Source organism: Gymnoscopelus microlampas (genome assembly GCF_963454915.1).
Source record: "Gymnoscopelus microlampas genome assembly, chromosome: 7".
NCBI lineage: Eukaryota > Metazoa > Chordata > Actinopteri > Myctophiformes > Myctophidae > Gymnoscopelus > Gymnoscopelus microlampas.
This window is the reverse complement of record NC_139944.1, coordinates 45470542-45491246: the sequence shown is the minus strand read 5'-3', so window position 1 is coordinate 45491246 and position 20705 is coordinate 45470542. Positions and strand designations below refer to the sequence as shown.

Genomic DNA, 20705 nt, shown 5'->3' with positions numbered 1-20705 from the left:
TCAAGCCAGTGAATACTTGTTTCTCTTCATTTGTTATGGTGTCAGTGACAGTATTGATTGTGTGACATTGCCTCTAGTCACAAAGATTGAATGTCAGGTTTTGCTTATGGTGCCTGTTAAGTACTGTATATCCACCACTAGGGTTTTTCCCAAGCAACGTTGGCAGCTGTCCTTGTAGCCAGTGGTGGAAAAAGTACATTTTTTTTACTTAAGTAAAAATCAATACTGCAGTGTAGAAATACTCTGTTACAAGTAAAAGTCCGGTAATCAAAAATTACTTGAGTAAAACTACAAAAGTATTGGCATCAAAATATACTTAAAGTACCAAAAGTAAAATGACTCATTGTGCAGAATGTTCCATGCATCGCATCGTGACGCTTTGAGAGCTTGTAGTGCATTTAGCCACAGCTAAAAACACGCGCCTATGGGCCTTGCCGCTAGATCGCTTATTTTAATAGCTTTTTCTTGTTGTTTTTTTGGTGAGATCTGACGTTCATAGTGACAGAACACTATGAAACGTGATTGTCTTCAAGGCGCCCCACCGGAAGTCTCGCTAGACGAGATTTCAATTTCGAGATTTCAATCTCGTCTAGCGAGACTTATTTATTTAGATGTATTTATTGTCTTTTATGTAATGACCAGAGGAAAAGTATTTAATCAAACCTAATCTGATCTAAATGACATGTTTCTTTCTCCGATGCAGTTGTTTAACAGATAGATCAACCCAGCTTGGTGCTCACAGTAATTGTTCCATTATTGTTTAAATTCAATTTAAAAGTCATGATAAGGAGGTGCATACACTATGTGCTCATTAGAGCATCATTGCTTCTAGGCTGACTAATCAACTGACAACGCACCACAGGCTCAGTTCTCGCGAACACTAACGATGTGCATTGACTCTACATTGTGATTTTCAGTGTTGTTTGGAAGTAGCACTATCAGTAGGAGGTAAGAAAGGGGCAGGGGAGACCAAATACAGACCCCTGGGGGACACCGGTCAATGAAGCATATAGGGTTTAAGTGGTTAAATCCACACTGTTGTCTGAGTATGCTTCTCTAATGTGCATCCACAGGATAATGCACTGGGCCAGGCGTATTGAGCAGGAGATTGACAGAGTCTTTCAACACATCAGTGGAGCCCAGCAGCTGAAGGGGGTGAGTCTGTTGCACTCTGTTTATGCCTATTATTACAGGATATGTCATGTTTGTTATTGTTCTGCTTCAACAAGTCACACTAAGACATACCTTAAACAGAAAAGGTTGGTGTGAAAATCAAATTAACTGCAGTCTTCCTCTTCCTTCCGCTTTTATGTTGTTGTTTTTTCCTTAACCCATTAAGACCTGAGGCCGATTCTACAAATGCCCTCTAAATCAGTAGTTCTCACACTTTCAAGATTTTTCAAAAAATGCTCAAAAGTAGCAGCTGTACAAGCTCGCAGTGAGCTGTGAGAGCTTGTAGATCTGCTATTTTTGAATGGCCAACGCAAAAATCTCAAATGACACAGAGATGCTTTCCCGGTTTGAATGGGTTAATCTGATTGTTCTCATTGCAGGGCCATGGAGAATAAATGCATTAATAATGTTATTTCCCTTTGATCAGCATGAATCCTCTTTAATAGCTTCTATATTGACCAACTCTAATCAGTTTGCTGTAATTGTCTCGTGCCCTCTTGCAGAATGGTCTTTGTACAGATGAAGAATTGATTTCTATTAATGGTATTTGGTGTGGAGCTGATAACAATTTAAATGAAATCCAGTCAATAACAGTAATTGTTTCATAGCAGATACATAACCCATTCATAGATACAAGTTGTTTATTTCATACAAAATCTTGTCTGATGCAGCAGTAATGCAACAACAGTGTTCCAAAAGTTGATAAAATGTTTCAAAAATAAAGGTGCACGCACACGCACACACACACACACACACACACACACACACACACACACACACACACACACACACACACACACACACACACACACACACACACACACACACACACACACACACACACACATACACTTCATGATTGTGCCATGTAACTATCACAAACATCTCGTTTAGATGTAAAATAAATAATATGAAAATATATGTCATAATATGAATTGTATCTACCAGAATTCATGTTTTTCACTATTCTGTCTTATTAAGGGTAATCTTTTCACAATACGAGGTTGTGTGAACAAGCGTCCTGATGTCCAAACTTGAAATGAGCTGTAGGGGGCGTCTTTGTGTTGCGTTGGGTTTAGATGTGTGTGGGCGTGGTGTGGCTGGTGGTCTCGGCACGTGCCCACTCTGTGTGGCACAGTGGAGCAGATGGCCTGGCAGCCGGCAGTAAAACCCTAGATTTGAGACTTGCTTTTTCATTCATTTACCAATAATCCCTGCATGCCTGCACTGTCAAATCCTTAGTGTTCATTTAACTCTGAAGATTGTACAACCCAAAGTGTACAACCAAAATTGTCCATTTGTACACTCTTTGGAGTTAGATTATCATACAACAGGGATTGTACCGCCTGTGTCTGAAATGGGCTTGATCTGGTGGAGAGATGCTGCTGTAGTCCTCCCATGCTGTAGACTCAGCCTGCACAATCAAAGGCTCAGTGTTCATTGAAGTCGGTTATTGTAAAAATGGTACTCTAAGGGGCCACCTGAGTCGAAGTGTGTATTGTGTGTACAATGGACAACAGTAGGCCACAGCTTCTCATATGGAGAATGAATCTAATTTACCAACTAGAAAATGTGCTCCTCGGAGCACAGGTCTCCGCCAGTACTGTTCCTGATTAATCCTGTCTTACCTCACTTCAAAAGATCTAAATGATCTTTTGAAGTGACACACCGATTTGTGCAAAACCCATTTTTTTTTACATTACTCCTACAGATTTTATCCAAACGTCATGCAAATCGGTACACAGTATCTCTATAGTCATGTGATCAACACGGATCTGTCCGATTTTCCATATTCCATCCTCATTGCCTATGGTTGGCTTCCAAAGTTTGCAGGATTGGTCCGTTTTGAACAAAAAGCCTCAAACTGTGCATGCAGCTTGCGATTTCCGTGAAATTTCACACGCACATTCCCACTAGGCAGAGGAAGAAATGCCACCCTTTTCACATTGGCCTGTTATAGCGCCACCAGCAGGTCTAATTCAGCAAAACACATTTTTGGAACAAAATGCCTGAAATCATGAATGCAGTGTCTGATTGCCGTGAAAGACCTAAGAATAAATGGCACCCTTTTCGCATTGGCCTATTATAGCGCCACCAGGAGGCCAGAATAACGTACCTGACCTGGCGGAGACCTGTGCTCCGAGGAGCACTTTTTCTAGTTTATCTATTCATCATTAGTGGATTGTTGGTCTACAAGGCCTGGAGAGTGTATACATGTAACTGAATGGAACGCTGAGGATTTTCGCTGTTTTGGGACGGTGTGTTTGTGATCTGTTTTGCAGTAGGACCTCGTCTCTGTGCTAAATCAACTATGTATTTGGAAAGCATGTAAAACTGTCTAAATTAACTATAATATACTTTAGTTCTTCACATGCAGCTTTTAGGGCTGCGGCTGCTTTATTCTCTGGGAAGGCATTATTACTGATACACCAACTGGCCCATTTGCAGTGTTTTTCTATGTGGCTTTCTTTGGCTTGTCCACCAACTGCTCTGACAGATTACTGAATTGTGAAAGTGGTATTTTGACCCCTGTAAAACATCAATCACTATTACATTAAACTAAGGGGTATCTGCTACACTTAGAAATAATCTTTAGTTTTGTTTGGAAAAAAATGTAATACCTCAGATGTGATGCTTTAGTGATTATGGAAGTAGATGTTTGATGTTGTGGGTAAGGATTGAACAAATCCCTATACATACATTTTTAGACGTTCTTTTGTCATTGCTTACAAAATCGATGGGCGATTACACAATCAGCAATGTTTTTGCTTTCTAAGCAAGATCTTAAATTATTAGACAACCTTATCATATGGACAGCAGCACAGGAGAATATAGAAAACGATACTTTACAATATAGCCTACTGCTGCTGCTTATTTCACTCATAATATTCTTCATCTAACAATCTACAGATATACAATGAAAAAAGACGACAGTTCAGCGTGGTGAGGAATCAACCCCGGGAGATTGTGGAGAAGGTGGCCTCCGATATAGAGAGACTTCTAGCTAAGAAGCGCAAAGCCCTCGATGTAAGTTTTCCTCTTCTAAATTAATCCATTGGCAACTCATATTTTAGCTTAGTTCCCTTTTCCATAAAACATCCATTAGCAATGTCATTATTATAAGGACTCCTTACTTCTGCTTTGATTTTGTGAGTAATATTATTCCCCAGAATGACTTCATGATACAGCTTGAAGTCAATAATTAGACTATAGTTTACTGTTATTGTAATTCCTTTGAATGTCATCATTTTACACTACACAACATTGGCTGTATCCATTAAATGTGTTTACATTATTATGTACAGATATTTATGTTCATTGAACATTAGAAGGTTTAGACATTCACAGGAAAATATCAGTAACTTAATTTGGTATCCATGTCCATGACACCAGTGGCGTGCACAGGCATTTTGAGGGGCAGGTGCTCAAGTAAATTATACTTTTTTTTGTTTACTTGGTCTGCTCTTTTTTCCCTCTACATAACTCTTTGCCAAAAATAGCCGATCTACAAGCCCACAACGCCTCGCAGTGCGAGGCGTTGTGGGCTTGTAGATCTGCTATTTTTGGCTAAAGTTCTCCTCAGAAAAGGGATGCTAGGTTTCGAGTGGTTATGGTAAAAAGAAAAATCATATCACACAAAGATTTGGCGGACCCCCTGTAGTAACTCTGAGGACCCCCTAGGGGTCCCGGACCCCCTGTTGAAGACCCCTGCTGTAAACTGAAAAAAGGGCACTTCTGGTCAAGAGGGCAAAGGGCAGGTGCTCAAGCAACACCTAGAGTCTATCTGTGCACGTCCCTGACACTTTTCCTTATGAGATTAGTGATGAGATGTTTAATTTCTCTTTTCTTCCATTTAACATGTAGAAGTTAGCCAATGAGGCCGAGCGTCTACAGCGAGAACATCTATGGCAGGATGGAATCAAGGTAAAGTGTAAAACTTAAAACATATAATAACATTAGCATGCTAAGTGAAAATGATTGGTGAGTAGGCTGTCCAGTTGATGGATATAAGCAGTGGTGGAAAGTAACATTTACTCAAGTACTGTACTTATGTACAATTTTGAGGTACTTTTACTTTAATGGAGTATTTCCAATTTTCAATACTTTTACTTCTACTCCACTACATCTCAGCGACAAATAGTGTACTTTTACTCCACTACAATTATTTAACAACTTTAGTTACTAGTTACTTTGTAGATTTTGATTGTTATTACAAAACATGTATTAACCACTTCAGCCCTATGCATACTTACGCTATTTGAAAATAACAGATCGGCTATTTTCAAATAGCGTAAGTATGCATAACACGTTGCTTTGCGACACGTTGTGAGCTTGTAGATCTGCTATTTTCAAAGCATTTTTATTCATTTGGAACCCTGTGAAATGGGACATTCTGCAAAATGAGTACTTTTACTTTCAATACTTAAATATATTTTAATGCGAATACTTTTACTCGAGTACATTTTGAATACCAGACTTTTATTTGTAACAGAGTATTTCCACATTGCGGTATTGGTACTTCTATTTAAGTACAAAATGTGCGTACTTCTTCCACCACTGGATATACAGTAAGATGAACATTGTATTGTATGCAATGCATGCAGTACAATATGGTGTTCTCCCTGGAATATTAAACACACTGCAGTCATAGATGAACCCAGATAACATTTCACCAAGTGTACCGGCGTAAATGAATGCCTTATTTACGCGACGCAACACTTTTTGAGCTTGTAGATCTGCTATTTTTGGCATGGGACACCATCATACATCAGGCTTAAAGGGATAGTTCACCCCCAAAATTACTTTTCTTCTATCGATTAGTCACCCCATGGAGACTTGAATTCATGGATATTTTTTTGTTTTTGTCGCATTCCTAAGCCAATAATTTGATGACGGACAGGGGGTTCCGGTAGGTGACAAAAAGAGTCTCCTTTGTGTCTCCTACCGGAACCGCTGCAGTGCCTACCGGTCCGCTGGTCATCAAATTATTGGCTTAAGAATGCGACAAAAACAAAAAAAAATATCCATGAATTCAAGTCTATTTTTTTGGGTGAACTATCCCTTTAACATGGGGGAATTGTATTGTGTAGTGACAGACATATGCCAGGCTGCAGGAGGAGCTGGTACTGTGTAGAGCTGCTGGCCTGGCTGAAAAAGACGACCGGGGTCAGCGGTGTTTGAGTCCTACACACATTGGCATTCCGCTTTTCCACTTGGTCTGGCTCATTAGTCTAGTGAAGCAGCACTGTGGTGTCATCAGCCCCACCACCCCCCCGCACGACTCCATCTCTCCCCGGGGATATTCACTGCTGTTTTGCTCTCTGTGCACAAACCAGCACATTCCCCTATAATAATAATAATAGTTTTTATGTTTAGCCCTTCAGAGGGCCCTATCTTCCAATTATCATTGCTATCCTCCAACTAACGCACATCACATGTCATTTTTATCCCCCGCTTCCACGTTGTTTAAACAACAAAGGATCTTGTGACTATTTAGCACCCATGGGCAAACAATGCGCACTACTATCTTACGCACAGACTGTGCACTTCGCGCTAATACCAGCTTTTAGTTGGTCTGGAACTACCGGCGCAGTGACAGCACAGATATTTCCCTACTATTTAGATAGCACATTATTTTCTCCGCCAGGCTGAAAGACATGGCCGAGACTATGTTTTGCTCCCTGTCCGTCCGTCCGTCCATGTGTGTGTGTTTGTGTTTGTGTGTGTGTGTGTGTTTCCGTCTGTGAACAGCTAATCTCTGGCACCGTTGGTTGGATCGCAGCCAAACTGTGCACGCTCACTCCCTGAATGCCAGAGCAGAACCTCTGCCCCAAATGTTTCACATGGGCCTGTTATAGCGCCACCAGGAGGCCGATTTCTTCAAAACACATTTTATGACAATACTCCTACAGATTTTGTCTAAACCACATCACGCGAATCTGCACACAGTATCTCTATAGTCAATAAACAAAATAGGTCTTTCAGATTTTTCATATGCCATCCTAAGTGGCTAAGATTGGGTTCCAAAGTTTGCAGGACTGCTCCATTTTGAATAAAATGCCTCAAATCATGAACACAGCGTGCGATTTTCGTGAAATGTTACACACACATTCCCACTATGCCGAGAAAGAAATACCACTTGACATTTTTCAAATCAGCCTCATGGTGGTGCTATAACAGGCCGATTTGTGTTTCTACCTATAACTGTACCGATCTGTGTAAAACTTTGTATGCGCACTTCCAGGACAAACCTTTGCCCTGTATTTTTCACATCTACCTTTTATAGCGCCACCAGTAGGCCGACTTGTGTAAAACACATTTTTTGATATTACTCCTTCAGATTTGATCCAAATTTCACGCAAATCGGTACACATGATCTCTATAGTCATGTGATCAAGACGAATCTATTTGATTCTTCTTATTCCATCCTGATTGGCTAAGATTGATCTAAAGTTTGCAGAAGTGGCCTGTTTTGAATAAAATGCTGCAAATCATGAAGGCCCTTTCAACATGGCCCTACTATAGCGCCACCAGGAGGCCAATTTTTGCTAAACAATTTATTTTTATATTACTCCTACAAAGTTTGTCCAAACATCACGCAAATCGGTACGCATTATCTTTATAGTCAAGTGATCAAGACGTCACCGTCCGATTTTTCATATTCCATCCGGATTGGCGCATTCCCAACATTGCTGGCCCAGTGGCCCACAATAACCTACCTGACCTGACGGAGACCTGTGTTTTGAGGAGCACTTTTTCTAGTTGGGATTAAGATGCACCTGTCCTGTGCGCACACAGATTGCAATCAAAATCCATTTTCAACACATTCATGTTTACACTTTAAGTGACAAGTGATATATTAGCCTACCTCAAAGACATCAATCATTTTTCATACACCCATGACTAATTCAGAGTCTAAATATAACCCCTTTGCACCATGCACCGACCTTCAGCGCCTAGATAAGCACCGTCTAACTATAAATGTGGAGATTTGCGCCCTGTGTTTGTGCTCTGCATTTGCAAACTCAACCAGATCGTCTAAATAAGACCACAGCACGTGCTAAAAAAAGATCAAAACAAAGATGTTATAGTAGTTTTAAATCGTAATTTCTATACCCCTACCAACGGTGAATGGTTACCGGTATAGTATAGTGATTCTTGCTGCGGTTCAGTGTCTTGCTCAACACATTTTAACAAGAGGAGCTGAACCAGGAACCGTCTGGTCGTTCTACCTCCTGACCATCACCAGCAGTGTCTTTCACCATAGTTTCCAGACAGATGCCACTTAACTGTAATCAAATCACCAAGAAGAACACCATAAGCAACTTAATGATTTTAGACGGGTCACCCCAAACATCATAAATAATTGAAAACTTTGAGAAAAACTGTTCTGTTAACTGTGGTTGGAAAACTTGATCCACTACAATGTGTTTACTAAGCAGAGATATAGGTGTAGGGGCTGAAAAGTTTGCATACTTAGTCACCTATAAAAACACTTTTGTTTGCATACTTATCAAAGGCATTCAACACAATGCAGCCACACCTTTAGAGAGGATGTTATTCAATTTGCCTCACCAGCTTGTAATGTGGATGTGTGACTTTCTTGACTGGCAGAAGTGAGCAGAGAGTCTGTAAATGGCTGTTTCTCAGACTCTGTAGCTACTGTATGTCCACACACAGCCCAGCCAGGCTCGCCACAAGTGTCCGTCATTTTGTCCTTTTCATTATGTACTGTACACTGAGCTCTCAAGAGAACAGCTATCTGGTCAAATTCTCTGATGACACAGCATTGCTGTCTGTTCTTTGAGGTTCAGGCCACAGGAACACTCTCTCTGACTTTATTTTCCTGGGGTTTCCTTCTAGGACTTCAACGTGTCTAAACCAAGGAACTTATGCATTTAGACGTAACAGATGCAGCCAAAGAGTGCATCATACACAATGAGTGTGAAAATGTTCTCATTATACAAATACTTGGGTAATATTTTTGTTGACCATGTTACATTCAGTGTGAACACTGATGCTATTGTGAAGCAGGGGCGACAGAGAATTCACCTTCTACGGAATTTATTTTTTATGTTTTTTATATTTCTTTCTTATGTTTTATGAACTTTTCTTTTATCTGCTGGTTTCACAGCCTCCCAGTAGAAATCTGTGCATCCCCTCAACAATATACTTCTAAATACTCCGTATGTTATTTCTTTTTTTCTTTCTTTCTTTCTTTCTTTCTTTCTTTCTTTCTTTCTTTCTTTCTTTCTTCTAACCTTATTTTTACCTTCATACTGTACCTTGTTACTGTTAATTTTATTCCACATGTAGCTCCTTGGAATATTTGTTTGTATGAGGAACATAGAACACGGGGAACATAGAGATGATGACCCCGTTGTATGTTACTGTGTTCTAGAGTTGTTCCGATACCGATACCAGCTAACTGAAAAGCTGCAGATACTGCCTAAAATGATGGTGTCGGTATCGGCCAGTATGCCAGTCTATGCCATTCCGATACCACGTCGTTTATCACATGATATTTAATTTACAGTCATATTTTTGAATGTTTCAGTTGATGTTGCATGACTGTTTTATACGGGTGCATTTCTCCTTTCCGACATGTCGCCTTTCCGACGTTGACGAACCATATACCTAACCCTAACCCTAACCCTAACCGCACGCGGAAGCCACTAGTCGGAGTGGTGAGATGTCGGAATGGAGAGTGAACACCGTTTTATACTCTTACTGTACTATTTACATTATTAGTTTACTAACTTGTTGCTGCACAATTATTCATGGAATTTTGATCTGAATTTCCTAGATCCGTGGTTCTCAAATCATTTAATATCAAGGACCCCCATAACTCTGAGAGTGTACAAATGGATCCGGGTCCATTTGGTTCCATTTGTTCACTTTCAGAGTTACAGACCCTGTATGGGTCCATTTGGAACCCCCTCAAGGAACACTGAGGGTCCCTGGAGAACCACTGTCCTAGATAATTTTTTAATTACACACTGGTATCGGAACGGCACTCGGTACCGACAGATACGCAAGTTATGGGTATCGGCAGGGTTGCATTGCTCATGGGACGCCCTTGCACGCCGTGCAGGAACCTATTTGACCAGGAGCATGCGCAGGCACATGCATACATTTAAAACAACTTTAAATTCACACCTCAATAAAGTTTACAAAGGCTCCAGACTCACACCAGGCGAATTAAGATAGGAATGAGCCTAGATGCATATCAATTATCCATTGTGTGACCTGTAGTGTAGGTGTTAAGCGACGTGCGCGTCACGTCATTAAAATAGAGTGCAACCATGTTCCAATTCAGCATTGCAACACTGGGTATCGGAATCGGTATATCGGGAAGGAAAAACTGGTATCGGTACACATCTCTACTGTGTTCCTTTGTGTTCAAGCTGCTCAAAACCAATTGCCCTTTTAGTGGAATTAATAAAGTCTGAAGTTGAGCCACTGCTGTCTGACTTTGAAGCGTATCTGATCGATGAGGGCTCACATAGTCAAAGTCATCTGAGTTCCACTTCACTGAAAAAGGTTTTATAACCACTTAACCCATTAAGACCTGAGGCCGACTCTACAGATGCGTTCTAAATCAGTAGATGTACAAGCTCGCAGCGTGGCACGAAGTGACGCGCTGTGAGCTTGTATATCTGCTATTTTTGAATAGCCAACGCTAAAATCTAAAATGACACATGCTCTCCCGGTTCTAATGGGTTAAGCCCTATTTTATACTTTGTGTCATGTGGTGAAAAATAGCCCAGCTACAAGCTCATAACACGTCACATCTGTGAGTGTGTAGATCTGCTATTGACTGTTTTCATGTGCAAGAAAGATGAAAGTGAAAGTAGCACACACACAGACTTTGTGAAGGTTTAGAATCGTACATAGAAATGTAAATCATACGATCAGCCTTATCATCCATGTAAACAGTTTTGCTCAAATATACTGTGTCATACATCTAATACACATGTATTTATTTACTTATTTTAACTTTTTGGTAACAGTTGCTATATAAAATGTAATGCATTATAAACATACTTATAATGCATTATAATCTGCTTATAACACTGCATAATTATAGTTATAAGAACTCATGAATGCTCATAATGTTTTATAACAATATTCATAACACATTATGAAGCATTCTATAATGACTTATAAGGTCAGGTATAAATGCATTGTGATCTGCATATAATACTGTATAATTACAGTTACTGTATGAGCACTCATAAGTACTCATAATGTAATCATAATACATTATAAACCATGTTATAATGACACTTTCTATGCAATCCATGTTAATTCTCATAGTTGTAAGACATTATAATCATGTTATAATGCTTCATAATCACTATTATGATGCATTGTAGTCACTGTTAAAAGGCATTATACTGTCACTATAAGTCACTATAAGTGGTCATTTGTTGCTTTAAAAGAAGAAAGAGACAATTATAATAGTTGACCTTAAAAGTCATTAGAGAATGCTTTATAATGTGTTATGATTATTGTTATAAAGCATTATGAGTTCTTATAACTATAATCATACAGTGTTATAAGCAGATTATATTACATTATAAGTATGTTTATAATGCATCATAGACATAGGGATGCATCTGTAGCAAGTGTTACCAATTGTTTTTATTTTATCTTTTCCTTCTTTTTCAGGAGTTGGATATGGCATATTATGATTCAAAAGCAGAGCTGGATTATGTGAGTAGGGCACAAACATGTATTCTTCTTCTTCAAGTTATGTCAATGAATTAATGTGGCAGTGGCTCAGGAGGTATAGAGCGGCCGCTTGGGAAACGGAAGGTTTCCAGTTCAATCCCGGGCTCCCCCTGAGTTAGTGTCGAAGTGTCCTTGAGCAAGACACTGAACCCCTAATTTGCTCCCGATGAGCTGGTTGGTGCCTTGCATGGTTTCCTCCGCCGTCGGTGTATGAATGTATGTGTGAATGGGTGAACACGTCATATAAATGCACCTTTACCAATGTTGAAGGTAACATTATAGGTTCCCGGACAAGTGCAGTTATAATTCTGTATTAATGTGTTAATTGTGGTAATAATGCTGTGACTAAACAAACAACGGATGTCTCTACGTCTATGCATGCTCATAGTATTCCATGGATGGAGACGGAGACATGGAAAATCCTTCCCACATGAAGCTGGAGTTTGTGTACGATGCCAACTTCAAGAACAATGTCAACTACTCTCACACGGCGGTTCAGATCCCCACAGACATTTATAAAGGAGGTAAGAGGCTAAGGTGTTGGGGGGGCATTTTCAAATGCTGCTTGAATATGAAATCAAAGTACTGGGATAGCGTGATGATGTTGACAAAGAGAAAGAGAGAGCGTCGAGTGAGAGAGCGTTCTGGCGGTCATCGTGGTCGAGCGAGCATTAGTTTCAACAAGAGAGTGAGCGTGTGACAGGCTGCCTTTACGTACTGTACCTGTTACCAAAACTGTTCAGTGACAAAATGCTTCAAAGCAATGTTGACATAACTCTGAGAATACATATGATGCATGGGGATGGCTTGTCCAACTACACGATGTAAGTAAAATGAGCTCCGTTATAGGGAGAGGGTGTCTCTCAGAGAGAGAAAAGAGAGAGGAGACAGGTACACTGCTCAGTGCTCGCAAGTCGCAACACACTGCAGGCAGGCCCGGCGCCACGGGGGGGCCCCCTCAGTTTCAAATTGTGCCCCCTTAGTTTATTTTGGGGAGAAAAAAAAATGAAAATTTATTTTTTTATAATTAATTTTTTGATAAAAATCGGTAAAATCAGGCAAAAATAAGAATTAAATAACATAAGCCTAACCTAACCCTAAACCCGAAATAAAGTAAAAAAAAACACCCAAAAACGACCACAATCCGCGCAATTAACCGCAAAATTTTGCGCGCGTGCATGCTGCGCGACTGGTGTGCCCCCCCACAATTTTCAACTGCCCCCTCAGTCATTTCATCCTGGCGCCTGGCCTGACTGCAGGCAGCAAGCAGCTGTTTTTAATAGGATTTAATAAGTGGTCGCTTAAAAAACAAACGATCGATGTTGACATTCAAGATATGTCTTGAGATTTTAAGCTAGAAACAGATCTGCCAACTGCCATCTGTTAACCTCGTGATAATGAATGATAGAGAGAGAGAGAAAAAAAAAGAATGAGAAAAACGCTCGCTTATCCTCTGTTCTTTCGATGGATTAAAGTTACAAGCTCGCAGGCTTACGGTCACCTCTCACGCGAGCATAAAGTACTACCGTTATAAAATAAACAAATGAAGTGCCATTCCAGCAAGTTACTGTATGTACATGTTTTTGCTGGAAAAATTCTGGCACTGTAGTGAAAACACAGCTTATGTTGAGATAAACTCCCCCCCACCCCCCCATACCCAGAGCCGTATAAGAGAGTTACGACACTAGCGTTGACTCCCATTGTAAGAATGGAATGCGGACGTGCTCTGTCTATCTCAATGAGATAGTTCCAATGTTTGGAACTATAGCCCATCAATCAAAACGTGACGTTACTCTCTCTTCTAATCTCTGCCCATACCTAATGATGCTACCAAGTTTTATCCCAATATATTTTGTATTGTATTTGTATTGTATTGTATTGTATTTAATGCATTGTATGTATTACTGATGAATTGAGTACAATGGACAACAATGGTGTGTTATCCTTTTTAGCATAGCCTTTGACTGTACTACCTGTATTGTCAACCATCTCGTTAATAAAATATGCAATCAATCAATTAAACCTGCCATTCCTCCTATCAGCTCCAGTCATTCTGAATGAGTTGAACTGGACTCAGGCACTGGAGAAGGTGTTCATGGAGAATAGCCGGGATGATCCATCTCTTCTATGGCAAGCCTTTGGGAGTGCTACAGGTGTCACACGCTACTACCCAGGTATAGAGCACTAAGCTAGACATATCTTTAGCATTCACCTGCAAATGATGTGAAAATGTGTACTTGATTTGGAGCACACTGAATTGATAACTAAATGAACATACTTGAAAGAAACTTCCGTTATTTCTGCAGCCACGCCTTGGAGAGCCCCTGATAAAATCGACCTCTATGACGTTAGGAGAAGGCCCTGGTACGGTATCTAATGCTCATTCCAGATTTTGATCAGGTGCTGTGTAATTATTGTGAACACTGGTTCACAAACCTTTTAATTTCAAGGACCCCCAGTTTGGCAACAAATGGAACTAAACAGAACCCTAAGTTTTGGTTCCATTTTTACGCTCTCAAAGTGACAGACTGGTTAGAGTCCATTTGGTTCTTAAATATCAATCATTTAGCTGGGGACTCCCTGGAACCCCCTCAAGGACCCCATGGGGTCCCAGGACCCCACTTTGAAAACCACTGATGTAGGATGTAAATGTTGAATGGTCAATTTTCTGTGTTACAGGTATATTCAGGGTGCCTCATCCCCCAAAGACATGGTTATTCTTGTGGATGTGTAAGTGATACATGTTCAAACGTATTGGCTGATAACTGATTTGGGAGTAGTGACTTGTGTATATACTGAATGTACAGTATATATACTACTATGTACATCAGCAAAGGGAAGTATATGAAATCCAGCTAAACTGATATTTCTGGCTCACTTTGTATAAAACAATAATATGCAAATGTAACACAAGGGGAAACTTACTGCACTTATTCATTATCTAAAGAAACCTTCATAGCAATGTAATTTAAGTTACTTAATTTATATTCTTATAGTAGATCATCACTTAACCTTATTATTACTCAATGGTTAAAGGGATAAAAAAAACTTTTTTTCTATCGATTAGTCACCCCATTGAGACTTGAATTCATGGATATTTTTTTGTTTTTGGCCCATTCCTAAGCCAATAATTTGATGACCAGCGGACCGGTTGGCAGCGGTCCCGGTAGGAGACACAAAGGACAATATAAAATAAAAAATTATTAGCTTAGGAATGCAACAAAAACTAAAAAATATCCATGAATTCAAGTCTGGGGTGACTTATCGATTGAAAAAAGTCACTTTTGGGGTGAACTATCCCTTTAACACATACGTTGGATAACAAGCGGGCCAGAAAACCTCAGCATCAGATGTCGCCGCTTACTGGGTTCATACAGTACTTCCATTTGCTGATGTATGTAATATCACATTGACTTTGTGTGCATGATTCATCTGAGTGTGTCGATGCTGATGCTGAAATGTGATGCCCCTCAGGAGTGGCAGCGTTAGTGGGCTTACTCTGAAGCTGATCAAGGCATCAGTGATGGAGATGTTGGATACATTGTCTGATGATGACTATGTCAATGTGGCTAGGGTCAGTATCTACTCCATATATTAATTATTCTATCGCTGCCATCATTCATTCTTGTCTTGTTCGTTTTGTCGTTGTTCTTGTATGCTTGTTTTTTATAACTGCAGTTCCACCTTTGTCTCATCTTCTGTTTCAGTTTAATGAGAAGGCAGAGGCTGTTGTTCCTTGCTTCAGACACCTGGTCCAGGCCAATGTGCGCAACAAAAAGATCTTCAAAGATGCAGTGCAGCAAATGCAAGCTAAAGGCACCACTGACTATAAGTCTGGCTTCCACTTTGCCTTCCACCAGCTGTTAAACGTAAAGGACACATTGATTTACACCCACTGTCAATTATGTCAATATAGCCAGGCTGCTCTTCACAGTTTATTTACTGACCAATTACCAACTCAATTGCCATTACATACAGTAACAAGCCCTCTTCAGTTGTACAATGTTGTATCTTGTTTCTGTACCGAAGGTTTTTTGTTTTTGTTTTTAGAAAACAAATGTCCCACGGGCTAACTGCAATAAAATAATCATGCTGTTTACTGATGGAGGGGAAGACAGAGCGCAGGATATATTCGTGCAATACAACTGGCCCAACAAAACGGTAGGTTTCCATTCCTGCATGTATTTCTATGGTAAAGATGCACTGCTGCGCTCCTCTTCCCAGCACTGACCATCACGCTTCAGCGCTTCCGACGTCTGGCGTTTTTTTGGCACCACGCCCTGGGCGCTTCAAGTTGGAAACAGTTCTTCAAATTTTAGAAAGGAGCACCGGTCATTTCATCCTCCTGATGTGTATGTGACAATCAGATAATTTACCACCCAACATTGAATCATTACTACAACCACGAGAAGTCCATGTTTACATTGTTTCAGCTAAGATATTTGTGCTAATAACACAGATGACTGGACGTTTGAGCAGTGAGACCTCAATGGTTGATAGATTTCACACTGTGTGCGTGCGGCCGATATACATGATGTCCAACGTGCTCCTCATCTCAAAAGGCGTTCTCTATGGACACGGCCCTTAATAGCCCACTTACTGTTGAAGTCTATGACAAAGGTTTGGATTTTTAGATATAAGTAATGATCGATTATTTGAACATTTTCTCCTCAGGTCAGAGTATTTACCTTTTCTGTGGGTCAACACAACTATGATGTCACCCCTTTGCAGTGGATAGCATGCACCAATAAAGGTAAACTGAAACAAGGTGAAGTTGTTCTATATTATTTTAAAATGAATCTGTCTCTATCTTTTCCGCAATGGCAGATTCATCTGGAACCAGGCTAACAATGGCCCACCTTAAATATTGTTGTTTTATTAAACAGGCTCATCACTGAATTTCACTCTGAAGATAATTTCATATAATAATGTCATAATATTACATTATATTGAATTATAATATAAACGGAGTAGTTCTAGGCAAAATAATTATATGAAGCTTAATAAACAAAAACCTTGGTCTCTCATAATTTAGGCAGTTGTGTACAAGTGTGGTACTTCTAATGTTGGTACTGCTATTAATACCCTATATGTGATGTCATGAGGTAGCTTCACAAAACAATTATACCCCCGTTTCCCAAAAGCTATACTGAAAGCTACTGTAGGCTTCTGTACAGTATGTCTAAATTATGTATCTTCTTACTGGCTGGCGGCTGCATCTAAATGTATTCTCAGATCACTGATATAGGCTATCAGTGATAGCCTCTCATTGCTGTTACTCTACTTTTTTCAACCTTGTCCATCTACATACAGTATATCGGCCCTCACTAATGCTTGGTCAGAGGCGGGCTGTGGATGGCTTGAAACATTTACAGAATTGGTGGGTATTTCAAGCTAATGGAAACCACAGACTTTCTTTTCCTGGAATATTGGTACTCTTAAATACTGTTGTAGCCACGGTTCTTGAAAAAAAGAAGAAGTTTGAAATCTAGTTTTGGAGCTATCCACATCCCACCTCTGAGACACAGACCGATGCGATGCGAGATTGCGGTCTAGCCAACACCAACTCGGGACTCCTGAATCACTGCCCTCCACACTCTCCTATCTAGCATCCGGGTCTTGAGCTAGGCCTTAGCTAAGCTGTGGTGCCGCAGTGTATCTACATACGTGGTGCGCTTCTTGCCTTTCCTGGCTTTGCCCTGGGTTGGCTCCCACGCAGTTTTCTTGCCACTAGTTCCGCGTGCCTGACGCAGTGCCCTGCCAGCCTCATCCTTCTCTCTCTGACTTTGTCTGTGAGCCTTCGTAGGTCCCCGTAGAGGACCACATTTCTGATGTGGTCCGTCCATGTCCCACCTAGTGCCATTCGTAACATTCTTGTGTAGACTCTATCCAGGGCCCTTTCCTGTTGTGCTGTGAGGGTCCATGTCTCAGCCTCATACAGCAGTACTGACTCCACTGTAGCTAAGAACAGCCGCCTCTTGAGGTCTTCTCCCACGTCTGAGACACAGACCGAGTAGACAGAAATGGCACCATCCGGGGCGCTCGCGTGGCTCAGTGTTACAGTACTTGCTCACCACAGCGGAGTCTGGGGATTCGAAGCCGCCGCGGTGCATCCGGCTATGTCGAGGGTCTATGCTAACACAATTGGCCCGTGTTCGGCAGAGGGAAGCCGGGGCGGGGAGGGTGATACGTGTCACTGCACATAGTTCTACGGCCTGGGGTTGCACCTCTCAGCGGGAAGCGTTGGGAGGGAAGAGTAGGGCAGAGGCTCTACTAAAAGAAAAAAAAAGAAATGTCACCATCCTATAGTGAGCATAGTGAAGAAGCCTACAACTGTAGTAGTAACCATCTCTCTCTCTCTCCCTCTCTCTCTTTCTCTCTCTCTCTCTCTTCTCTCCCTCTCCTGCCAGGTTACTATTTTGAGATTCGCTCCATCTGTGCTATAAGGATTAACACCCAGGTGGGTTTGTCGAGGGACTCACATACAGCTGATCCCAATCTACAGTCTCTAGTGTTCCTTGTGCTTGTGGCACTGACTGATTCCTGGCAAACATCTAAATTCCACATATTTGGTGTACACAATGTCCATGCTGCCTTTAGTTGTTTGTTTTGAAGCTCCGGCCCATTTTGTATTCTGTGTGTTGCCAGGAGTACCTTGATGTGCTGGGTCGCCCCATGGTTCTGGCTGGCGGCATTGCCAAGCAGGTCCAATGGACAAATGTCTATCAGGATGCCTTGGTAACGTTTGTATACTGACATTGTTTTGTGCATTATGGGTTACAATATGTATACATTCCACTTGCATTGCATCACATATGAAATCAATATGCATTATACAGTACACATTACAGGGGTCTTCAACAGGGGGTCCGGGACCCCTAGGGGGTCCTCAGAGATACTGCAGGGGGGCCGCCTAATCTTTGTGTGATAGGGACTTTAATTTGCATATTGCCATTAACCACTTGAACCCTAGCATCCCTATTCTGGGGGGAATATTAGCCAAAAATATTTTCGGCAAAGAGCTTTGGTGTACAGGGCAAAAAAGAGCAGACCAAGTACAGAGCCAAAGGTCAGGTTTACAAAGTATTGAGGGCTTATAAGTCGTTAAATGTCTAAAAACACACATTTAACATGAATCCAATATGTAGTGGGGTTCCCTGCTTCATCTCTCTCTGAGCTAACGGGTCCTTGGCCTGAAAAACATTGAAGACCCCTGCATTACAGTAATAGTTGTTTGGTTAATTGGTCTTGAATGCGGAAATGTACTATACTGTAGGTCTCATGTTCTGTTGGTATATTTTTGTTCTCAGGGTCTTGGGATGGTGGTGACTGGAACTATGCCTGTATTTAATCTCACAGCGGATCTAAACTCAGGACAGGTAATGTACCATATCTGGATGGATATTCCAATGCAAAGGCTTCCATGGCAATGAGTCAATTGCATGTATAACTTTAGCCTAGTTCAGAATAAAGATTCATGATTGGCCGAGTTGAACTTGCAACCACCTGCAACAGAATCCCCCAAATTGTGGGGTATCCCCAACACTGCATCCTTATAAAACTGGACAGTCCACACGCAAGCACCAAGCCGCGACCGATTGATGTTTCCATAGCACCGGTATTGTCACAGTCCTTCCGGGATATGGGATATAAACAGCAGACGGGCCCCGTCCCCAGTGGCGGAACAAGTCAAAGCCGGGCCGGTAGGCAGAGCACATGTTGCACCAAGCTGCACAGGCACATCCACATGCTCCACTGCAGTAAATCCCTCTTTTACGACAGAGACAATGCCTGGTACTTCACTGGTTTACACTTTCCTTGCAGCCACACACTGTCATTTCCAAGCATCTGGCCTGTAGAGGTTCTTCGGTTGAAAGCTGGGGGACCAACCTGCCTTCTACCATGTGCCAACCACAATTGATTGGTGAAGGTATAGCTGTGGATGGGTCACTAGGGACTGTTTCCAAACCCTTGTTTGATAGTGGGCCGTCATGATGTGCAGAGTCAAGGCATCACTTGTTTACACATTGGAAGAACTGAGCTCTGTCTCCTTTGAACCTTCTTGTAGTATGGTAGCTAATTCAGCTTTATTGGTAGGTCTGAGCATTGCATCGGTTGCTGCAAGTGACAGGGGTGCTGCACACAGTTCCTTTTGTATCCCTGTCTGGCTTCTCACACTTGGTTTTGAGTTTTTCAAGCTTGGCATCTGCACTGTAGAGGCTTGAGAACGTTTTTGGTTTCCTCTTGGTGAGGCTGTCGTGGAAGTCTGTGTTCTTTGTGACCAGTTGGTTTATAACAAATTCAGTGATCATTTGCGTGCCAGAATCTTCAGTATTTCAAAGGTCCATCAGTATATCTGAAGCAACATCCCCAGTTGTCAGAGACACTAGACCATACACTCTTCTCCTGTTGGAAGACGTGGTATCTCTGGAACTGGTCAACAAGTTGGATGACATCAGTATGATCTCTTTTGTTTCTTGATGGAAGACAGTCTTTGTGGGTGTCTTCATCATCCTCATGTGTCAGTCCAAACAAGGATCTGGTATCCTCTGCCAAGGTTGCATTGTAGGTGATGGATCAACGGTTTCTAGCTGTCTCATATAGTGATGCCTATCAGCCCTCCAGCAACCTTTCCAGTTTTGTTGATATGCTCAAGGCGAAGCTCAAAAGGAACTTAATTGAAGCTGTGTTTTGTCTCCTTGGCTACACAAATCACCATATATGGAGCCCTGGTAGACCTCTGGTGCTGTCTGTGCCAGATGTTCCATGTCTGCTACGAATACAGCACCCCGTCT

At 41.3% G+C, this 20705-nt stretch overlaps 1 protein-coding gene across 1 annotated transcript in view; it reads left to right on the top strand.

Annotated features, from left to right (window-relative positions):
• Positions 1 to 20705, top strand: part of cacna2d2b (calcium channel, voltage-dependent, alpha 2/delta subunit 2b) — a gene marked incomplete at both ends in the record, with an annotated part of 43825 nt that overhangs the window by 7305 nt on the left and 15815 nt on the right. Inside the window, 15 exons of the mRNA XM_084061841.1 lie at positions 1074 to 1155; positions 4084 to 4200; positions 5038 to 5097; positions 11848 to 11892; positions 12299 to 12434; positions 13953 to 14084; positions 14217 to 14274; positions 14590 to 14640; positions 15385 to 15484; positions 15618 to 15779; positions 15961 to 16071; positions 16585 to 16663; positions 18321 to 18370; positions 18559 to 18648; positions 19221 to 19289. Coding sequence (XP_083917967.1) covers positions 1074 to 1155; positions 4084 to 4200; positions 5038 to 5097; positions 11848 to 11892; positions 12299 to 12434; positions 13953 to 14084; positions 14217 to 14274; positions 14590 to 14640; positions 15385 to 15484; positions 15618 to 15779; positions 15961 to 16071; positions 16585 to 16663; positions 18321 to 18370; positions 18559 to 18648; positions 19221 to 19289 — 1342 coding nt within the window. The remainder of the gene's footprint in view (positions 1 to 1073; positions 1156 to 4083; positions 4201 to 5037; positions 5098 to 11847; positions 11893 to 12298; positions 12435 to 13952; positions 14085 to 14216; positions 14275 to 14589; positions 14641 to 15384; positions 15485 to 15617; positions 15780 to 15960; positions 16072 to 16584; positions 16664 to 18320; positions 18371 to 18558; positions 18649 to 19220; positions 19290 to 20705) is intronic.